Here is a 24143-nt window from a genome sequence, read left to right as displayed (position 1 = left end):
GTGGATGTATTTTAAGGCCTACCTTCAAACTCAGTGCCTCTTTGCTTGACATCATGGGAAAATAAAAATAAATCAGCCAAGACTTCAGAAAACATTTTTTGGACCTCCACAATCTAGTTCATCCTTGGGAGCAATTTACAAATGACTGAAGGTACCACGTTTATCTATATATACAATAGTATGCAAGTATAAACACCATGGGACCACGCAGCCATCATACCACTCAGGAAGGAGACGCATTCTGTGTCCTAGAGATGAATGTAGTTTGATGCAAAAAGTGCAAATCAATCCCAGAACAACAGCAAAGAACCTTATGAAGATGCTGGAGGAAACCGGTAGATAAGTATCTATATCCACAGTAAAACAAGTCCTATATCGACATAACCTTAAAGGCTGCTCAGCAAGGAAGAAGCCAAAGCTCCAAACCTGCCATAAAAAAAGCCAGAATACAGTTTGCAAGTGCACATGGGAAAAAAGATCTTACTTTTTGGAGAAATGTCCTGTGGTCTGATAAAACAAAAATTGAACTTTTTGGCCAGGATGACCATCTTTATGTTTGGAGGAAAAAGGGTGAGGCTTGCAAGCCAAAGAACACCATCCCAACCGTGAAGCATGGGGTGGTAGCATCATGTTGTGTGGTGCTTTGCAGCAGGAGACTGGTGCACTACACAAAATAGATGGCATCATGAGGAAGGAAAATGATGTGGATATATTAAAGCAATATCTCAAGACATCAGACATGAAAGTTAAAGCTCGTCGCAAATGGGTCTTCCAAATGGACAGTGACCCCAAGCATTCCTCCAAAGTTGTGGCAAAATGGCTTAAGGACAACAAAGTCAAGTTATTGTAGTGGCCATCACAAAGCCCTGACCTCAATCCAATAGACAATTTGTGGGCAGAACTGAAAAAGCATGTACGAGCAAGGAGGCCTACAAACCTGACTCAGTTACACCAGTTCTGTCTGGAGGAATGGGCCAAAATTTCAGCAACTTATTGTGAGAAGCTTGTGGAAGGCTACCCAAATGTTTGACCCAAGTTAAACAATTTAAAGGCAATGCTAACAAATACTAACAAAGTGTATGTAAACTTCTTACCCACTGGGGATGTGATGAAAGAAATAAAAGCTGAAAAAAATCATTCTCTCTACTATTATTCTGACAATTGACATTCTTAAAATAAAGTAGTGATCCTAACTGACCTAAGACAGGGAATGGTTTCTACGATTAAATGTCAGGAATTGTAAAAAATTTAGTTTAAATGTATTTGGCTAAGGTGTATGTAAACTTCTGACTTCAACTGTATACTGAGTGTTCTTGAAAAGGTATTTTTCCAATGTTTTGTCTGAGGAACGATCCATAAACGCTTTAAACTGCAGTGCATCTCATTGAAGAGACTGTACGTCTATCCCTCACACTTTTGTTGTCATTCCCATTAAAAATCAAATATGGCGCTGCTGTGAATAAAGTCTAGCATGTGCTGAATAAAACTTTTTTTTTCCTTGGCAGATACCTTCAACAAATACTTTAACAGGTAGTTAAAGGGCAGTTCATTTAAAAATGAAATTTCTGTCATCACTGCTCACCCTCGAGTCTGTATGAATTTTTTTCTGCTGTTGAACAAAAAAAAGAGATGTTAAGCAAAACATTTAATCTCAGTCACCATTCATCGTCACTGCATCTTTTTTCATTCAATGAAAGCGAATTGTGACTGAAACTCCTTAATATCTCCTTTTGATATCCACTGAAATAAGAAAATCATACAGGTTTGCAACAGCATGAAGGTAAGTGATGACAATTTTCATTTTTGTGTGAAATATCTCAATTAAAAGTCAAAACTCGTCAGTTACCTTAAAAATGTCTGTTTGAAGTTGACAATATGTATTGAAAATGTTAACAGATTAAATTATGAATGAGAACTGTGCTGCATAATTAGTTATGATGTATATTGAAAACAGATTATATACTAAATATTAAATATATATATACAATATATTTTCATATTATGTATATTATCAATATTTTAATATTTATATAATTACATTATTGTTTTGTATATTATTGATTTTTTTTTTTTAATCGACTGACTCAGATGGCAGAGAAAATACCTGTATATGTCAGATCTAGAGAGATGGAGATGAAAGATATAACAGGTGTAACTCTGCAGCTGAGAAGTTCTGTTAGCTTTACAATTATTGTCAAAAGTGATGTAAAATAAGGAAGCGCCATGATTTGAAAGGCGTCAAAAGACCGCTCCAACCTTGCGCGCTTGCAAATTGCAACGTTGGCAACTTTTTCGATTATAAGCAGGAGCGACAGTGTTAGCGCATCGCTAGCTTACAGTGACGCAGAAAAAAAGCATTTGCATTTCTGATTAACGGGTTTATGAAGGTTTATACATGTCTAACATCGTAAGTTCAGTAAAAATGCGCTTCCCTGCACGTGCTTACACTAAACTCAAGCATCAGCTTCTAAATGCTGGCTGCACGAGAGACAGAGAGCGAGATTCTGCTGTTTCAAGCCTTTCCTCTATTGATGGCCCAAAATTTAAGACCTCAGCAAACGAAATGTAAGATTTCTTGTAATTTATTTAACTAATTATAATTTACAAAGGCTTTTTAAGACTTTCTAAGGACCCACGGGTACACTGATTAGTTGAAATTATCTGTGTATAACCTAATTAATATTTACGACTTTCGTGGCATGACAACCAGCTACACCCCCCTCCCCCAAACTGTCTTTCAAACCTTATTGAGCCAACATCCTTATAACAAACCTGCGATCTCTCTCCTTTCTGTTGTGTATTTCTCTGCGCTGAGTTTGTTCCTGTGGAGGTCTCATCCTTCTGCCACGCTTAGCACCCGACATGCCAGCACGTGGCTTCCAGTTCTCTGAGCCTTCTGTGACGTTACAGGACCTGAGAGCCCTGGTTCTGGCACGCTTGACCGGGAGAACGGCTTTACCCACTACATCATCTAAAGTGACGAGAGAAATAGACCTTATTCACAGCAGCGGCATCTTTGATTTTTAACGGGAATGACAACGAGGCTGTGAGGGATAGACGTACAGTCACTTCAACGGGCTTTTCCGCAGTTTAAAGTGTTTTTGAATGAATGAATGAATGTTACATTTATATAGCGCTTTTCTGACACTACACTCAAAGCACTTTACACAGTGAACAGGGGACTCTCCTCAACCACCACCAGTGTGCAGCATCCACCTGGATGATGCGACAGCAGACATAGTGCACCAGTACACTCACTACACATCAGCTATTGGTGGAGAGGAGAGAGTGGAGTGATAGAGCCAATTAATGGATGGGGATTATTAGGAAGCCATCACTGATAAGGGCCAATGCGGGAATTTGGCCAGGACACCGGGGTTACACCCCTCCTCTTTTTCAAGAAGAATCGTTCCACGGACAAAACATTGAAAAAATATATTTCCAAGAACATTCTATACTGTGCGTGCAATTTAAGAGACTGTATGTCTATCCCTCATATCCTCATTTTCATTCCCGTTAAAAATTAAAGACGGCACTACTGAGAATATGGTTTATAGCAGACTTTAATCAACCATTAACACTTTAACACATAACTTAAGGGAATAATACCCCCAAAAATGAAAATTATCTCATAATTTACTCACCCTCATGCCATCCCAGATGTGTGACTTTCTTTCTTCAGCAGAACACAAATTAAGATTTTAGAAAGAATATTTCTGCTCTGTAAGTCCATACAATAAAAGTGAATGGTGACCAAGACTTTGAAACACCAAAAGGCAGCATAAAAGTAATCCATAAGACTCAGAATAAGAACACTAAGAAGTTTAATCCATGTCTTCTGAAGTGATACGATAGGTTTTGAGTGAGAACAGACCAAAATATAACTCCTTTTTCATTATAAATCTTGACATCAGCAGTCTCCTTGGCGATCATGATCTCAAGCTCGATTACACTTACTGAAGTCGTCTAGTGCTTCTCACATGCATCAAGCACTAAGAAGTGTAATCGAGCTTGAAATAATGATTGTACCTAGAGGCTGCAATGGCAAGATGTACAGTGAAAAAGGAGTTACATTTTGTTCTGTTCTCACTCAAAACCGCATTTTGATGCTTCAAGTTCTGGTCACCATTCACTTGGTCACATCTGGGATGGCATGATAGTGAGTATATGATGAGAGACTTTTCTTTTTTGGAAATGATTCCTTTAAAGATGAGCAGTGAATCTTACTTTTCATTGTGGTGGTGGTTTGCAGGTCAGTGGTGTCAGTGTAAATAACACACGGTGCTCTCGTCACAGAGTCTGCACCTTTATCTGCTCTGAAACTGAAGGTCAGCTCTTTAGGAATGACCACCTCAGATTGCTGACCACCCTGAGAAACATGACCAATTGGTTATTATGCTGGAATAACACTAAGCAGACAGCAAATCTATGAGTAGTTGACAAATAAAATATGCAATAACTTTAGAATTCATGTATATAAAAACATTGAGAAAGAGTATATTTTACATGCTATAACAAGTCACCCATTCCTTTATGCTTTTGTTTTAGCAGTTTACTTACTTTCCTAGTCCTGCAGTGTGACAAATTAAAAGTACAGATATTACATGTCATAAAAATGCAAGTATAATAATTACACTGCAATTAGAAAAATGCTGTTTAAAATAGCATGTCACACTGCAGGTCACTGCAAGATACTACAAAAATAAAACTGAGCTAGAAATATGAGTCCATTTGATTGAACAGTGCTGACCAATATCCAATCAAATAACCTAATATGAACTGATGAATATTATGATGGTAGGGCTCTCAGCACCCACAATGTTGAACAGATTCCCTCCGTGTGGATAAGTGCACTGTATTTTCACCATCTTGTCTGATATGCTCCACTTCTCTGTTTGTGCATGTGTGCATACTGGAGTCTCCGTAGAATGACACAACATTGACATGAATCTGAAAGACGAATGATGAAATCATTATAATATCAGAGGTTTTGTAGAATAAAGACATTGGGTCTCATTCACTAATAATTGCATACAAATATGTGCAGAAGGTTCCAGAACAAACTGGATTCACAACAGGTGTGTACTACGCACATAATTTTATACTTACCTTTGTCTTAATGTCGATGAATCAAAATGATAAATAAAATGTATTATTATTTCTATGTACCTGCAGTTAGAAATTAGCATAAAACACATCCAAACCCTTGCCATATAATGGCTTTCTGGACAACCTCCGTTGTACAGCCATTCATCACTCTCTGCAAATGCATCTTTACTCTCTCTAAAGGGTTGTTTCTCACAAAACCTGTTAAGGAAATGTCCTGGGCATAATTAACCACAAATCAATACAAAAATATATATTTTGCATAAAGAAAATTAAGCAAAAGATGAATTAGGTAAGTGGTCTCAGGTGACATATTCGGCATGGGTGTAGAAGACCTTCAGCCTTCCCTGGGGGCTTTCATTATTAACAACCCTGACACAAATAAAAGGATTTATACTCCTTCGAATAGAGTCTAGTTTAAAAATTGGGCTCGGTTGAATTTCCAATATATTCATCAATTATTACAGGATCAATCATTCAAATCTTTTGAACAACTGGTAACCGAATTTAACCTCTCAAGGACAGATTTTATAGGCATCTTCAAATGCGAAGTTTCCTCCTCAAGCACCCAAATTGGAATAAGTTAAATGACTCCCCTTCACCGATTGAAAGTATTATAATTGAAGCACAGATTAGGGAAAATGTCAGTAAGCCAATTAGTAGTATTTACTGAGCATTAATCGTAATTAATAAAGCTAATACATACCATGTAAGGAAAAAGTGGGAGTTAGAATTTCAACAGGTAATTTCAGAGGCAGATTGGTCCGAGATGTATGCAGAAACTCATAAAGTGACTAACAGCAACTTATGGAGAGAACTTCAATGGAAAGTCAAAAGTAGTTTTTTCAGGACACCTCAAATAGTAGCTAAATTCAGCCCAAATCAAACTAGCGCCTGCTGGAGAGAGTGTGAAGTGCAAATAGCCACCCACACTCACATATTTTGGAACTGGCCGGTAATTAATCACTTTTGAACAAAGGTACTTGACTTTATTAGAATAAACGTGAAAGTGGAGTTACCTAGAGTCCCTTCGATAGCTATCTTGGGACTTAAACCAGCAATAGGTGAGACTAAAAAACAAATGTACCTGATCAGAATACTTTTGGCGGCAACCAAAATCACAATTAAATGGCTAAAGAAATATTCGCCAATGATAGAGGAGTGGATTCAAATTGTTAAGGAGATTATTGTTACGGAAAAAAATAACATAACTAAGACTCCAGATGAATACATTTTCAGATAGATGGAATACCTTAATTGAGATCCTGGACAATCAGTGGTAGTGGAGTTGGGGGGGGGGGGGGGGGTTTGTTATTCTTGGAACAATCAATGATCCCAGCTAAGGGTTGTTTGAATATTTTTATTTAATTAATATTATAGGTGTTTATATATATGTATATGTTTTTTTGGTTTGTTTGTTTGTTTTTCTTGCTAATGTTTGGTTTAGATGAAGGTTTGTTGATGGATGTTTTCTCATTTTTATGTGATGATTTACATGAGATGTAAGAAGACTGTTGTTTGTAAGAAACCTTTTGGAAAATTAAAATAAAGAGTGGAAAAAAAAGAAATTGCTAAAATGAAAAAAAAAAGAAAAAGAAAAAATGAAAGAAAAAAAAAAAGAAAATTAAGCCTACATGTAGGACCATTAAGTTTTTTTGCATTGTGACATTAATTTCAGAACACTTAAGGACATTTTACCCCCCAATTCTCATTAATGTAGAGTGTCTGGATATTTTACAATGAACTTTGTTTATTGTTTTTTGTCTGCCATGCTTTGGTTGCCATCGTTAATTCTCAAATATTTCCACACTGTTGACATTTCTGCTGATGTTTATGTGCGCTAATGTTTACGAAATGACATACATACACTGGCAGCCAAAAGTTTGGAATAATGTGCAGATTTTGCTGTTTTGGAAGGAAATTGGTACTTTAATTCACCAAAGTGGCATTCAACTGATCACAAAGTATAGTCAGGACATTACTGATGTAAAAAACAGCACCATCACTATCTGAAAAAAGTCATTTTTGATCAAATCTAGACAGCAGCCATCACTCCAACACCTTATCCTTGAATATACAACTAACTACAATAGTTAGTTCCGGTCCTCGAATCTGACTGGACGACAGTAGGGATGTAACAGTTTCAAGGTTTCACAATATACCTCGGTTTTAAAACGGACGGTTATCATACTGTTTAAATATTCTCATTGACGGTATTGCATGAATATAAAGACAGATTTTTTTCAGAACTTTTTATTTTTTAATTAAGATGGAATCTGCGACATTTACAGCATCATATAAACTTGGCGAGATAAGGTAAATCGTTTAATTGCGCCTTCCTCATGTTACATTCGACTGTCACTCAATTTTAAAGGTGACATGCAGGTGTCGTGAGTGCAGTGCATCAAGAGCACATCAGAAGTGCGACACGAGCGGAGCACATCATACAGACATGTCCGAGCCTGAACCTTTATTTCCGCCGCCAAAGCAGCGTTGATGGTTACCCACTCTGTAAAGTTTATCACAAAAAAGGAACGGTTCAGACGGGAAATGCTTCAAACCTTAAGCACCATCTCCGTGAGCACCATCCCACGGAATTTGCGGAGATGATGTAAGTGGAAATACAGTATACAGGATAATAAATTATAGCCCCTGTTTCATAAAAACACCAGATTCAATGTAGTTTTACATTATATGTAATGACTAGTTAGGCTAAAGTTATGTTTATGCTTTCTGTCACATTCACAAATGCAGCAAACTGTTTTAAGCACTCGTTCAACTTTATGATGTGCCAACTGTTTGTTCATTTGCTTGAGTGCAGCACAACAGTAGGCCAACAATGTGTTTGATACTACTAATAATATGTTTTATCTGTAAAACCTAGTACTAAATAGGGTACATGGCTTTTGGTGTGCAGGAAATTGACAGTGACAATATGCATGCAGGAAATTGACAGTGAAATTTTGGCAGAAAATAGACAGTATTGGACAAAATGCCAAAAAATAAACTGCACATGAATAATATATTTTCAGTAGGTATTGTTTAGAATTAAACTAAATCACAAATGCAACAAATTACTGAATGCACACAAATGCATATCTGAAGTGTTAACCTAAGCAATAATCATTAAAAAAATTACAATTCAATTTCATAAATTATAAAATAACAATAACAAAATATTTTTAGTTATAATCATCTGACTACTGTACATGTTGCAAATATATATATATATATATATATATAAAAATAAAGTTTTTATTGTTTTACCTGTTTGTGATTTTTTTTCTCTCTTTTTTTTTTTACCTTGTTGGATTAAGAGTGTCCTGATGTTCAAGATCAAAAGTTTAAGGATTAACGTTGAAGAAATCCAAAATAAAGTTCAAGAATTGGTTATAACTGAAATATATTTATCTGTGTGTTTCAGACATATTTCATAACCAAATATTAAACTGCTAATATCATCAATGCACCTCAATACTGTGATACCGTGGTAATTTTTGTGGTGGTTATCATACCGTGAAAATATCATACCGTTACACCCCTAGACGAGAGACGTTCCATGAGCACTGATGGTCTCACACCATCAGTACTCGGACGCTTCACTGTGTGTATCACTCCGCTTGTGTTCGTGCTGTTCTAAAGTAAAGTGTAAGAGCAGTGCATATGTGTTAAGAGCTATTGTATGTGTGTCTCTTTACATGTATTTATTTTTTTACATTACATATATTAGCCAGCAGGTGGTGGCAAAAGATAATTTTTGTGTGATATGAGCCAGTTAGGTGACGTGAAGTGAATCCGCTTCAGTCAGGGTTTACATACAACAGCTCTATGTGATCGCTCATATTACTACTACACTACTAAAGATAGGAAATAGTTTTAGATGAACAACTTCAGCATTGAGGCTCATCACAGCTGAGAGACACAACAGAATGATTAATTACACAACAAGGTGCTTACCTCTTACCGGACTTTCCATATTGGAGAGGACGTCTGTTTAAAATGGCGGAGGAGATTGCGGTTTCTATACTGAATGACTCTTGCGCACTGGCTACCGCGAAATAGGGCTATTTTTCCACTGAGAAAGCTGATCTTCAGAAAGCTGACAGCATCTCTGCTTGGGAGTGGCAACAGGTGATCGCACATGCTCCATCTCTCTCCATCTCTCTCTCTCTCTCTCTCTCTCTCTCACACACACACACACACACACACACATCCATCCTTGTTTATCCAATGACTTGTTAGAAACAGCACAAGCCGTGATACTATTTCTGAAAAGACATTTTTGAATTATTAACAGAGGCTTGGATGCATCATTTGGTTTGAACCAGCAACGGCAGATTCTGATCCGTCACGTAAGAAAGTAGTTCCATGCACAAATGCATTTTTATGACCGTACTCAGTTTTTCCTAATTTTTTAAAATTTACTTTTTCATTGAACTGTTGTATATAAGCAATATCACACTCGCGATCGTGCTATATGGCCCTAAATCAGCACTGCTGTGATTAATATTGCACTATTGCAATATTGCACTCTTGCTTGTGTGATATTGCTTAAGTAATCATGCTAAATTGATAATTTGGTACTAGAAAATCACTTGCCATTACATCAAACACAGCTGAAAGTTATTTTGTTTGTTAAATGAAGCTTAACATTGTCTTTGTGTTTGTTTTTGAGTTGCCACAGTATGCAATAGACTGGCATGTCTTAAGGCCAATATTAGGTCAAAAATGGCAAAAAAGAAATAGCTTTCTCTAGAAACTCGTCAGTCAATCATTGTTTTGAGGAATGAAGGCTATACAATGATTGATATTGCCAAAAAACTGAAGATTTCATACAAAGGTGAACACTACAGTCTTCAAAGACAAAGGACAGCTGGCTCTAATAAAGGCAGAAGAGATGTGGAAGGCCAGATACAACTAAAGAAGAGGATAAGTACATCAGAGTCTCTAGTTTGAGAAAGAGACGCCTCACATGTCCTCAGCTGACAGCTTCATTGAATTCTACCCACTCAACACCAGTTTCATGTACAGCAGTAAAGAGAAGACTCAGGGATGCAGGCCTTATGGGAAGAATTGCAAAGAACAAGGCACTTTTGAAACAGAAAATCAAAAAGAAAAGGTTAGAGTGGGCAAAGAAACACAGACTTTGGACAACAGATCATTGGAAAAGAGTGTTATGGATCTTAACCTCATTTTTTGTGGGATCAGCTAGACTGTAAGGTGCGTGAGAAGTGCCTGACAAGACACATCTATGGCAAGTGCTACAGGAAGTGTGGGGTGAAATGTCACCTGAGTATCTGGACAAACTGACAGACAGAATGTCAAGGATCTGCAAAGCTGTCATTGTTGCACATGGAGGATTTTTTGATGAGAACACTTTGAAGTAGTTTAAGAAGTTCTGAATATTTTTTTCAAATTGTAATAGTAATTTTTCATGTTATTAATGTCCTGGCTATACATTGTGATCAGTTGAATGCCACTTTGGTGAATAAAAGTACCAATTTCTTTCCATAAGAGCAAAATCTAAACATTATTCAAATTTTGGCAATCAGTTTATGTCAGATGGTGAATTTTTTTGGTATCTGACCATTTTTAAGAGTACGAGCAGATGGGCGCAGTATCGGATGGTACTGGGACATCCATACATTGTACAACAATGGGAATATTTAGCCTTTGATTCATATCTCTACTCTTAGTCTTGTATCTCTATCCAACACTGGCACAACCTCATTATAGATTACATTCACTTTAATTAACACATTCGACACGCCCTCTGAACATCTCAATATCTGGGACCCAAGAACCTGACAGGTTTCGGGCCGGGTTCGGGTAAGTTTTTCAAGTAGGACTTCGGGTTCGGGTCGGGTTCGTATGAATGAAAAAATAAACAGGCTTACCGAACTTGTTTCGCACACACGCTCTCACTCACAGTCACATGCGACCTGTTGGGGGCCGTTCACACCAAATGTGTTTTTGCGCACGTCTGTTCTGACATTTGCACCGTGTCTCGCCTTTTCTTCAGTGTCTCGCACAAGACCGGCACATTTTAAACACCATGTCAAGTTAAAAGGAACTTCAAATTTTCAAAAACGCATGTTGAGACACCTGTGCTCTGTTTCATTCTTTGCGCTACGTCTAATTTGTTTTTAACACAGCTGTCACAAAGATTCAACAATCTGAACAAGTTCAGGCTGCACAGAGGGGACTGTTGCAGTGTTTCATGTTATTCCAGATTGTTCTGCACCAAGCGAAGTTTCAGCAAATAAACGGTAAGTCAATGCTTTTTTCCCCTTCTGCTCTCGTGTTTTGAGGGGCTGCTGTACCTTTTTAAAACTGTGTATGTTTACTGTTTCATTAGTGTTACGAATGTTGCCTATATGCTTACATAAAATACAGCCTATTGAAACAGTACTTGCTAGGAGAATAAATTAGATAATAAGCCATTTCGGGTTCGGGTCGGGCTTAAAATCTGATGGTATTGTTCGGGCCGGGTAGGATCACAAGGTCTCAGGTCGGGTTTTATTTTAAGGCCCGTGCAGACCTCCATCTGGGACCCCATTCTAGAGTATTTCAATATAAGTCTTTTTAAAAACCTGTTTATTCAAATATGTCACCGCTCACTACAGCTGATTAATATATATCATGCTTTTCTCGATTTCACTCCTTCTCTGTCTCCTTCCTTCCCCCTTCCCTTTTTTTTCCTTTCTCCCTCTCCTATCTAAAGTATAAGTTGGAATAATTATCGCTGCTCTACCAAAGCTACTTTGTGGGTACTGCGGTCCTGCGGATGGAGGGAGGCGGTCTGTACTGGTCGTCACGCGCTGGGGTATGTGGGCCCCGGGCTCTCTCCATGGTTTGTCGGCCACTGGGGACTGTTCAATGTTGGCGGTCCTCAAAGGGTTGTGCATGGGTACCTCAATTGCCCCAGTTACAAGAGCTGGACCTGGACAGTAGGGGATAGTCTAACACTTCCTTGAGTATCTTTGGTTTTGAAGTTGCACTGCAAAAAAATATTTTCAAGACAAGTATGTTTGTCTTGTTTTCCAGTAAAATTATCTAAACATTCTTAAAACATGATTTATTAACTTGACAAGCAAATTTCCTTAAGATTTTTTAAATCATGTTTTGAGGAAAATCAAACAGAATCTAGTAAGATAAATGTTTAAAACAAGAAAAAAAAATTGCCACTGGGATAAGAAAAATAAATTTAATTCAAAGGGAAAACAAGTTTCTTACCCCATTGGCAGATTTTTTTTCTTGTTTAAGTCTAAAGTTCACTTAATTTTCGGGGGTGGCACGCCGCGTTGGGGGCCTGGGGGTCTATGTGCCCCCAGGCTGGTTAGATTCGGCTATTAGATCCCATCATTAAGAAATAAATTATTGTTATTACTATTATAATTATTGTTATTACATTTATTATTATTATCATTCTTTTTTTCCCTCGTTTCTTCCTCTATTTCTCTCTACTTTTAAAAATTAACTGTTTAGGGGAGTCACGTGACGTCGTGCAAGGATCGGACGTGTGAACGGCGAGCTCTGCACACTTTGCTAGTTTTAATACTTTTTATGACATAAACCGGTGAGATTCAATAAACTCTGTTCCATAACTGTTCTAGGAGGGCAATATGTCAAAGAATTCAAAATCCTCGGGCTCTGAAGACATTAAAAGACACTTACGTGTTCAAGCTGACTCCCCCGATGTAATGATGTGGTAAACAAATGGATGATGACGATGACGTGAAGAACCCAAGTGCAGTTTTATTTTTCAAACGTGGACCCAAAACTCCAACTACAAACGTAAACTAAACAAAAACAGGAACTTGAACAAAACATAAACATGAACTTGACTCATGAACTTGACTTGGCTATACATAAACTTGACTTGGCATAACAAAACAACAAGGTTACATACACAATACCTGACACTAGACAATGGCAAACATGAGGGCTTAAATACACAGACATGGGTAACAAGACAACCAATGAACAGACAGGACTAAAAACAAGATAACAAGACTAATAAACTAAAACCAATGATAAACTAGAACTGATAACAAAAGTAATCAACCAATGAAAACAAGACACATGAACAGGGGAAACACATGACAAGATCACATGTGGGAACAGGAAATCACATGACAAGACACAACATGACCAGAACAGGAATTAAACTAGAAAATAAAAGACATGAAAACAAGAGCAAAACACATAAACATGACATCGGAGCAGGCCACGAGCTTGGGAGTCGATTTAGTCAGAGAGGTGTGGGAAATGCAGCGAGAGATGCTGAACATGTCGGCAATGCTGACGAAGGTCGTTGCTGACCTGGAGGATCTTGCTGTGATATGTCGATCGATCACCGCCATGGAGGTGAAGTTCACTGATATGGTTACAAGAGTGGGGGATGTCAAAAAACGGATCGATTACCTGGAGTCATCGGAGAGGGAATTATCTGCTAATCCGCAAGTGACCAAGGTGGATTTGGAGCGTGTCTGAGAGAAGTTAGAGGACATGGAGAACCATAGCTGGCGGAATAACATCCATATCGTTGGAATCCCTGAGGGAGCAGAGGGACAGGATACAGTGAAATTCCTGGATGGGCTCTTTCCGAATCTGCTCGACATAGCAGGCCATAAGCTGGAAATCGAGCGAGCTCACAGGGTTCCTGCTCATCGATCCACAGAGGGAGACAGGCCCGATCAATTCTGGCCAAATTTCTGAGATCATCCGATAAAGATCTTGTGTTACATGAGGCGAGCAGTAAAGGAAGGCTTTCTTGAAAGAACCAGAGCATTTTCCTGTTCCCAGACTTTGCAAATTCGACAAGAGAGAAACGTGATCGATTCAAGAAATGCAAGAAACTTTTACGGAACGGAAGGTCGCTTTTGCACATTTCAGCCGTGTGGACCGGCTCACTGAACATTCGCTTGACTGTGAAGATTCTGTGCACTTTTTTTTGTGGAGTGGCACAACTTCGGGACAGTTTTGTGGATGAATCTACATGCTCTTTATGCTTATTTCTCCTGTTGGCTGGGGTTTATTTTGTGGAGTTTTTCTTGCAAAGACACTGAAGTGATTAAGTCATTTGTTTGCACTCATGTTGCAGCCGAGTGGACCGGCTCACTGAACATTTGTTTGACTGTTTGAAGAATCTGCACATTCTTTTTGTGCTGGTTCCACCTAGCGGCTAGAGTTTATTTTGTAGAGTCACACCTTCAGGACAGTTTTCTGGATGAAGCTACATACTCTGTGCTTATTCCATCTATTGGCTGGAGTTTGTTTTATAGATTATTTTTTGAATGTGTAATTCTATCTCACAAAAATTATATAGAACCACCGGACTTGAGCAATCCGACTGCAAAGTTGTCGCAGTGGTTATCGTAGGCGTACATGCACTGTTTGAGTTTGGAGGGATGGACACCAGTTGGCGCTGTCGTGCGTGGGGTTAATGCACATGTTTTGTTTGATTTTTTGTTCTAGGGGATGTTCAAGTTTTGATGGGTGCACTAATGTTGGAATGTGGTCTTTATAATCTTGTTTTTGACACACTATCTATTTTTTCTTATATGTCAAAATGTTAAATGTTAATGAGTGGATTGTCTCTCTCCATGTGGAATGTGAATGGGTTGGGGCACCCCATAAAAATAAAGATTATTTCTCTTCTTAAGCGTAAGAAATATGATATAGTGTTTCTTCAAGAAATGCACATTTCTCCGCAGGAAGCTGAAAAATTTGGAAAGATATGGGGTGTGCATTTTTTTTTTTTTATAGTGCTGGGTCGTGTAAGAGCAGGGGAGTCATTACGCTGTTAAGTAAACATCTACAATTCAAATGTCTCGAACAGAGTAAAGATAAATTAGGAAGAGTCATTATTGTTTTAGCTGAAATTCAGGGACAAAATCTTATTTTTGCTAACGTTTATGCACCTAACATTGATGATCAGGGCTTTTTTATAGATCTTGAAGGGATGTTGCAAGCCGCTGGCACCCCTCATGATATAATATTGGGAGGAGACTTTAATCTTTTGATGGACTCAGTCCTTGATCATAGCGAAGCAAAATTGTGCAAGCCCCCTAGAGCAACACTGACTCTTCACAGGATGTATAAAAATCTTGGTCTTACAGATATTTGGAGACTTTTGAACCCATCAGGTAGGGACTATACATTTTCTCATCAGTCCATAAGATTTACTCTAGAATAGATTATTTTTTATTTTTTACATCCAAGTCCCTCATTTCATCTGTTGTTGATTGTTCAATATGGAAACATTTTAGTCTCAGATCACACCCTGGTGTGTTTAGAGGTGTTGCCACATATGAAGAAAAGGAAATCATATAGTTGGTGCTTTAATGTATCCCTTTTGCAAAATCCTGAATTCCAACAAATGCTTAAGGCTGAAATCAATGTCTATATGGAGACCAACTGGTCCTCAGTATCCTCTGCGGGCGTGGCTTGGGAGGCACTTAAGGTGGTTCTTAGGGGCCGGATCATACAGTATGCTGCATTCACCAAAAAATCCAAAGCACAAGAACTCATGGAATTGGAAGGGAATATTAAAAGTGCCGAGACAGAGCTGAAGCGCCGAATGTCGTCTAATGGCCTCAGAGAATTGACCCGATTGAAATACTGATATAATACTATTTTTTCGCGGAAGGTGGAGTTTTGACTATTCAGGGCAAGACAGTCATACTTTGAGTTGGGGAACAAAGCAGGGAAGCTTCTGGTTAGATATATAAAACAGAGAGAGTCTTTTTCTACCATTCCCTATTTACCTCAGCCACTGATATTATTAATGCTTTTAAAGAATTCTACCTTGATCTTTATAGTTCCACACCTTCGTCTACTGAAGAGGATATTAGAAACCTTGTGGAACCATTAGAACTTCCAAAACTGTCGGCTGAGCAAAAAACTCCTCTTGACTCTGAGATAAACTTGGAGGAGCTTAGCAAGGTAATTAAGGCCTTGCCTTCAGGCAAGTCTCCGAGGCCAGACTGCTTTGCCGCTGAATTTTTTTAGATCTTATGCTACAGGACTGGCTCCACTTTTGCTAGAAGTTTATCCGGAATCATTCAAGAATGGAAAGCTTCTGCCAACCATGACACAAGCCCGGATCAGTCTGATTCTTAAAAAGGACAAAGATCCAAGCAAGTGTAAGAGTTACAGTCCAATTTCCCTGATCCAGCTAGATATTAAAATATTGTCAAAAATTTTGGCTAACCGATTAAGCAAAGTTATGACATCTTTTCACGTGGCTTCTTGAGGAGTGTTACCGTGGAGAAATAGCACGTGTGGAGGCTTTACGCCATCCACCGCGGCATCCACGCACAACTCACCACGCGCCCCACCGAGAGCAAACCACATTTTAGTGACTACGAGGAGGTTACCCCATGTTACTCTACTCTCCCTAGCAACCGGGCCAATTTGGTTGCTTAGGAGGCCTGGCTGGAGTCACTCAGCACACCCTGGGATTCGAACTCGCAATCTCCAGGGGTGGTAGTCAGCGTCTTTACTCACTGAGCTGGGATTATCTTTTTAAGATTTTGGAAATGTACGAGTTCAGGAATACTTTTATTGGATGGATTAAGTTACTTTATAGACACCCGGTAGCGGCGGTACAAACAAATGGATTAATTTCAGATTATTTTACTCTGGATAGGGGCACCCAGCAGGGTTGCCCTCTTTCCCCATTATTGTTCTGTCATGCCCTGGAACCATTAGCAGCTGCGATACGAAAGGAGGGTGATTTTTCATGGGTGATGGTGGGAGGTGTGGCGCATAAACTTTTGCTTTATGCAGATTATATTTTATTATTCATCTCCGACCCCACTAGATCTATGCCTTGCCTCCACAGAATTATTAACTCCTTTTCTAAATTCTTAGGATACAGAGTTAATTGGTCTAAATCCGAAGCTTTGGCTCTGACAGCGTACTGCCAGTAATGGCTTTTCAGCCGGGCGCCTTGCAGTAGCCCAAAGAGGGCATTAAGTATTAGGGTATTTTATTCCCAGCAAATTTGTGTGATTTAGTTAGTTAATTTTGACCCTTTAATAAAAAGGTTTTCTAGCGATGTGGGCAAATGGGCTTGATTACATTTATCTATGATTGGGAAGGTTAATGTTATTAAAATGAATTGTATTCCAAAAATCAATTACCTGCTACAATCTCTCTCTATAGATGTCCCCCTCTCTTATTTCAAGCAATTTGATAGCATAGCAAAATCCTTCATTTGGAATGGTAAGCGTCCCAGATTACACTCCAGGAAGTTACAAAGGTCGATAGACAAAGGTGGGCTAGGCCTACCCAAGATTTTGTTTTATTATTATGCATTTGGACTCAGACATTTGGCTCATTGGTTGCTTCCAACTGAGAGAGCCCCTTCCTGGTTTTGTATTGAACAGGAAGTTCTTGCCCCTATCTCGCCATTGCAAAGCCTTTCTATCAGACTAACCAGAGAAGTTAAGTTACACCCCATTATCTTGCATTTGTACTCGTTATGGACAAAAGTGTCCAGAGGGTTTAATTCGGACATTTATTTAAAAGTTGCTTCGAGCATATGGCTGAACCCAAAATTATGTATTACTAAGTCCCCTTTCTGCTGGACAGAGTGGATTGTGAGGGAGGTTAATACGCTCGGTGACCTATATGAGAATGGAGTGTTGAGGTCCTTTGAAAATATGGTTCAACATTTTGGGATTCCCAGGTCTCAATTATTTAGGTATTTACAGCTGCGCCACCTGCTCTGTACTATTTTTGGGAGTAGCATACATTGTCTGTAGCTTGTTTTGTTTTACTTTACATATTATATATTTGTTGCATGTTATGCATGTCCTGTATCATATAACATGTCCTGTTATCTAATTCTTATGTATGTACACTGGCGGCCAAAAGTTTGGAATAATGTACAGATTTTTCACTTATGGAAAGAAATTGGTACTTCTATTCACCAAAGTGGCATTCAACTGTCTTGTCGGGCACTTTTCACACACCTTACAGTCTAGATGATCCCACAAAAGCTCAATGGGTTTAAGATCCGTAACACTCTTTTCCAATTATCTGTTGTCCAATGTGTGCTTCTTTGCCCACTCTAACCTTTTCTTTTTTGTGTGTGTGTTTCAAAAGTGGCTTTGTCTTTGCAATTATTCCAATAAGGCCTGCACCCCTGAGTCTTCTCTTTACTGTTGTACATGAAACTGGTGTTGAGTGGGTAGAATTCAATGAAGCTGTCAGCTAAGGGCATGTGAGGCATCTATTTCTCAAACTAGAGACTCTGATGTACTTATCCTTTTGTTTAGTTGTACATCTGGCATTCCACATGTTAGAGCCAGTTGTCCTTTGTCTTTGAAGACTGTAGTGTACACCTTTGTATAAAATCTTCAGTTTTTTGGCAATTTCAAGCACTGTATAGCCTTCATTCCTCAAAACAATGATTGATTGACAAATTCCTAGAGAAAGCTGTTTCTTTTTTTGCCATTTTTGACCTATTATTGACCTTAAAGAGCCCATATTATGCTAATTTACAGGTTCATGATTTTATTTTGGGGGTCTACTAGAATAGGTTTACATGCTTTAATGTTCAAAAAACACATTATTTTTCTCAACATTTCTGCTAAACCTATTTTCATCCCCTGGCTCAAATGCTCTGATTTAGGTCCTGTCTCTTTAAAGCCCCCCTTTCCGAAAAGCCCAGTCTGCTCTGATTGGTCAGCTGGCCTAGTCTGTTGTGATTGGTCAACCGTGTTGAGCGTGTGTCGGAAATGTAACGCCCCTTACCATAACCGAGTTTCAGGCTTCCTAAGCAGCTGTAAAAACTATTGTAACTATGGTAACAGTGGTGTCGGTTTTTGTCGTACCAGTTTGAGTCCGATAATGAAAGTTTGGAAGAACAAGCTGATTGACCCGAACCACCTTTGCAAGCACGACTTTAACAGGACGTTTCACAGTGGTAAGTTTTAATACTGTAGCTTTCTAACAAATACACTCTTCATTATTGTGAACCTAACAAAGCTTCAAGTAAGACACATAGTGCATCTAAGTTAGTCATCATTTGCTGGAATGGGTGTAGCCGAAATCTTTTCCGCCGGAGCTATGAACGGACAACAGAGGCTTACTCCCGGTTAGAGAGCAAGTTAGCCATGGACTACTATGGATAGCAGCCGTAACATTACAGCTTGTAATTATATAAGACTCTTGAGATCGACCATTTTGTTACACAGTTTTAAGTAAAAGCTGGCCCACAGCTGAATAGTAAACCCTAACCAAAACAATAACATTACATAGCAAGTTAGCCGAGCACTACCGTGGATTGCAGACGTAAAATTACTGTTTGTTCATGATAGTAAAAACAACAAACAATCTGCATAATTCTACACAATTGTAGGTAAAAGTGGGCCCACAGCTGATTAGCAAAACTATTTCAACACAATAACATTAGCTAGCAGGTTAGCAGAGGCCTACAGCTGTGCACTGGGTGTAAACCACAGCTAAAACACAAAACTCCGCTTTTGAACACTCGGTAGCAGATAAATCCACAAATAATCAAGCATACTTACAGGTACTTACATGACCCTGAAGCGCCAGATTGTCCCAACAAAGTGGGAACTGCCCCATCTTTCAGGAGTAACCGTCTTGAAAATCCGGCATTGGTTGTGGTTGTACTGTTAAATAATTAAAAATACATTTTAACCACTGATTCTTCAATTCGTCTGCCTTTGGAAGTCCAAACAAAGAAGTTTTGCTTTCGCAGTGAAGAAAACTGTCTTCTCGACATGGCGACAACACTAACCCAACTCATCCTGGTGGGCGGGCCAAAGTAGCCCTTAGGCAGGCATTATGCAAATGTGGTACACTGTGACGTAGATACTTTACGGAAGAAATGGCTGGACTACAATCCAACCGTTTCTTGTAGTTCTTGAGCAGTGTTGTCTGCGGGAGAGAATATCTCCCTTTTGCGTAGACTTTGTGCTTTGTAACTGTGCAGACCTTTTACATGCACAAACAGCTATAATACACACTAAAGGAAAGGTAAAATTCCAAAAAACATAATAGGCCCTCTTTATGACATGCCAGTCTATTGCATACTGTGGCAAATCAAAAACAAACACAAAGACAATGTTAAGCTTCATTTAATGAACCAAATAGCTTTCAGCTGTGTTTGATATAATGGTAAGTGATTTTCTAGTACCAAATTGGCAAATTAGCATGATTACTCAAGGATAAGGTGTTGGAGTGATGGCTGCTGGAAATGGGGCCTGTCTAGATTTGATCAAAAATTACTTTTTTCAAATAGTGATGAAGCTGTTTTTTACATCAGTAATGTCCTGACTATACTTTGTGATCAATTGAATGCCACTTTGGTGAGTTAAAGTACCAATTTCCTTCTGAAACAGCTAAATCTGCCAATGTATGTTCGACATTGTTTTGTAAAAAAACAACAAAAAAACAATGGGAATAGTAAAACAATACAAGTAACCTGATAAAACATCCAAACGTGCAGAGATGCTTCTGTTCATGAAAAAGAAACTGCCCCTTACATTTACAAAAGTATCCTAATTGACAGACTTTACATTTTCAGTTATTACTGTTTTATTTTTTGATTTGTGAACATTACATTTTTTTACAAAGGGAGAGCTAACAGTTATCGTATCGATGAGTACAGAAAAGGAACTTGTACTTGGTCTCCAAAAAATGGTATCGGGACATCCCTAGTACAATTATTAAAATCACAATCAGCAAAAATGTAAGGCAGAACAAATGGAGAACTACTATGATGTATAGCCTAAATACTGTACTATTTAAATATTGTATTTAATTATTTATCTTTTTGCGTTGCAGTAATGAGAATTGGGGGGGGTTGTATAATTGTCATGAAAATAATGTCACAATATAATACATTTTAATGGCCCTAAAAATAGGCTTATGTTCTGTATGGAAAATATGATTTCTTATTTGTTTCTTTTGATTTTGGAGTAAAATAAGACCATTACATTTTCTTGACAGGTTTCGTGAGAATCACTCAAAGATACTCTCTCGCATGAGCGAGATCTTCAAATTAAAGCCAAGTGTGCCATTCTTAAAACCAGATCAAACAGAATAAACAGCTTTTGTTAGGGCTAAACCATATGTCAGTCTATCCCAGATTTAATTGGGATCACACATTATTTTTTGTCAGTTTAGGTAAGATAAATAATAAGTAATAAGTAATAATTAAGACTTACAGTAAGGTCACTTAGCAGTAAAAAATAATAATAATATAAATAAAAAAAACTTTCCGACTTAACGCATTCCATGTTTTTAGCGGTCTGGGCATCAGCGATTTTTGTATAAGATTTCAGTTTTAAATTTTAACCTTAACTGTAGAATAACTTCAGCGCAAATGTATTAATTAATCATGATTTCTGCATGAAAATAAATTATATAAAAAAATATAATATCTGTAATTGCACGTTTAGTGAATGAGACCCAATGAGTTATCATGGCAAATAGATTGTTGTCACATGGGTTGCATCTTAACCTTTTCTCCAGACGGACACGTGCAGGTGGACTTGGTCGCCCCTCCAGTGGCCTTGCACCTCTCTGATGAAACAGGTCAGCCTTCTGGTCTATAACACACTGAACCTTCTCCAGCACTGAGCCCGGGACCTCTGCACCACCTGCCGGCGTCCTCTCACATCCAAACACGCTGCTCACCTCATCCACCAGCAGCATCTTAATCTCATGAACATCCACTGATCCAGGATTACTGAACTGGGGTATAATGCACTGGCCATCTGAGGGGACGTCTGACTGACACGTTGACGGAGTGAGGGACGAGTTTTCAGACAGGTTTCCTTCAGGGTGTGGAAGGCCTGAGCTGTCTGTCTCTGACACCTGAGTTTCGATATGACTCTGAATGATCTGCTGTATGTATTCAACCTCTGTCATCTCGATCAGGTTTAACTCTGAACTCTGACTCACGATGACACTGACGGGTTCTGACACACACAGGTCTGCTGCAGTCTTACAGGCCATAGAAGAGCTCATTCTGAAAGAGGAAAATTGACCACATTAAGGCTACTTTCTTCATACACATTCTTGGTCAAATTGCGAGGGATCATGTCTTTAATTTGTATTATCCACCGCTGTCGTCACACCAAGAAATTAAAATGACAGAAAGATCCTGAGAGCTTTGTTTTCAAAGAGCTCCCATATTAATTCAGTCACTTGCCTATTTTACACTAGAACATATAGGTTAACTGTAGTACCTATGGTATTTGGGTCATAACTATAATTACCAGGATGATTTAAAAAAAAAAAAAAAAAAAAAAAAAAGGCTACCAACTATTAAATTACACCCTTTAAAAAGACTTTAAACTATTTTAAAATTAATTTAAAATAAAAGAGCACAGCTTTATCTGACTATAGCCTGTTAGCAACCTCATTTGGTTAAAACTCAGTGAACAATTAATGTAGTTTTTGTGAATTCAACCCGCGGGTTTTCCCGCCCTCATGTGCGTTTAACGTTAACGGCTGACTGACTATCCCATGCCTATAATAAATATGAATAATCAAAAATATAATGTCTGTAGATTATGGATCAGACCGTAGATAGTAATAACAATGAGTTCAGTACAAAATATTAATGTTTAACGACATAATTTCACTTACCTGATGCTGTGCGGTTGGTTAAGACTGAAATACGCGAAAAACTCCGGTGCGTGACGTAAAACGTGACGTCACACTTCTGTTTTCTTTACATTCAATAACAAATATTATAACAACTGTTTAATTCGTTACTATGCTAAATTATGAGGGTTTTTGTTAATTACATCGATGTTATTACAGCTATTACAACAACCAGTTTTTCAAATCTAAAAAGACATCAAAACAGGTGAGGCGTGATGTCCCACTGGGAGCCACGCCCACTTGAGTAACCGTAATGTGGGGGGAAATTATTTTAAGATTTACGCATTTCAATTACATGACAAAATTCCAACAAATTGAGTAATTTTTAATACAATTAAAACAAAACTCAATATTAAGTTAAATTTAGTTACAAGACTAAATTTGATAACATTTTATTATGGAATTTAAATGCATAAATCTGATAAACGCATATACAGGTGCATCTCAATAAATTAGAATGTCGTGGAAAAGTTCATTTATTTCAGTAATTCAACTCAAATTGTGAAACTCGCGTATTAAATAAATTCAATGCACACAGACTGAAGTAGTTTAAGTCTTTGGTTCTTTTAATTGTGATGATTTTGGCTCACATTTAACAAAAACCCACCAATTCACCATCTCAAAAAATTAGAATACATCATAAGACCAAAAAAAAACAAAACATTTTTAGTGAATTGTTGGCCTTCTGGAAAGTATGTTCATTTACTATATATATGTACTCAATACTTGGTAGGGGCTCCTTTTGCTTTAATTACTGCCTCAATTCGGCGTGGCATGGAGGTGATCAGTTTGTGGCACTGCTGAGGTGGTATGGAAGCCCAGGTTTCTTTGACAGTGGCCTTCAGCTCATCTGCATTTTTTGGTCTCTTGTTTCTCATTTTCCTCTTGACAATACCCCATAGATTCTCTATGGGGTTCAGGTCTGGTGAGTTTGCTGGCCAGTCAAGCACACCAACACCATGGTCATTTAACCAGCTTTTGGTGCTTTTGGCAGTGTGGGCAGGTGCCAAATCCTGCTGGAAAATGAAATCAGCATCTTTAAAAAGCTGGTCAGCAGAAGGAAGCCTGAAGTGCTCCAAAATTTCTTGGTAAACGGGTGCAGTGACTTTGGTTTTCAAAAAACACAATGGACCAACACCAGCAGATGACATTGCTCCCCAAATCATCACAGACTGTGGAAACTTAACACTGGACTTCAAGCAACTTGGGCTATGAGCTTCTCCACCCTTCCTCCAGACTCTAGGACCTTGGTTTCTAAATGAAATACAAAACTTGCTCTCATCTGAAAAGAGGACTTTGGAACACTGGGCAACAGTCCAGTTCTTCTCCTTAGCCCAGGTAAGATGCCCCTGACGTTGTCTGTGGTTCAGGAGTGG

General features: G+C 38.4%; 1 protein-coding gene across 1 annotated transcript in view; it reads right to left on the bottom strand.

Moving 5' to 3' along the window:
• LOC127419217 (uncharacterized) overlaps positions 1–22214 on the bottom strand; it is a 50090-nt gene extending 27876 nt beyond the window's left edge. The window contains exons 1-4 of the mRNA XM_051660447.1: positions 21617–22214; positions 4866–4950; positions 4228–4369; positions 2773–2971 (exon numbers count right to left, since the gene is read on the bottom strand). Coding sequence (XP_051516407.1) covers positions 2773–2971; positions 4228–4369; positions 4866–4950; positions 21617–22125 — 935 coding nt within the window. The 5' untranslated portion in view covers positions 22126–22214. The remainder of the gene's footprint in view (positions 1–2772; positions 2972–4227; positions 4370–4865; positions 4951–21616) is intronic.
• Positions 22215–24143: the final 1929 nt, after the last annotated feature.

This window comes from Myxocyprinus asiaticus, chromosome 28 (assembly GCF_019703515.2).
Source record: "Myxocyprinus asiaticus isolate MX2 ecotype Aquarium Trade chromosome 28, UBuf_Myxa_2, whole genome shotgun sequence".
Classification (NCBI taxonomy): domain Eukaryota; kingdom Metazoa; phylum Chordata; class Actinopteri; order Cypriniformes; family Catostomidae; genus Myxocyprinus; species Myxocyprinus asiaticus.
Note: the sequence above shows the minus strand (reverse complement) of the source record. Positions and strands in the feature narration are given on the sequence as shown.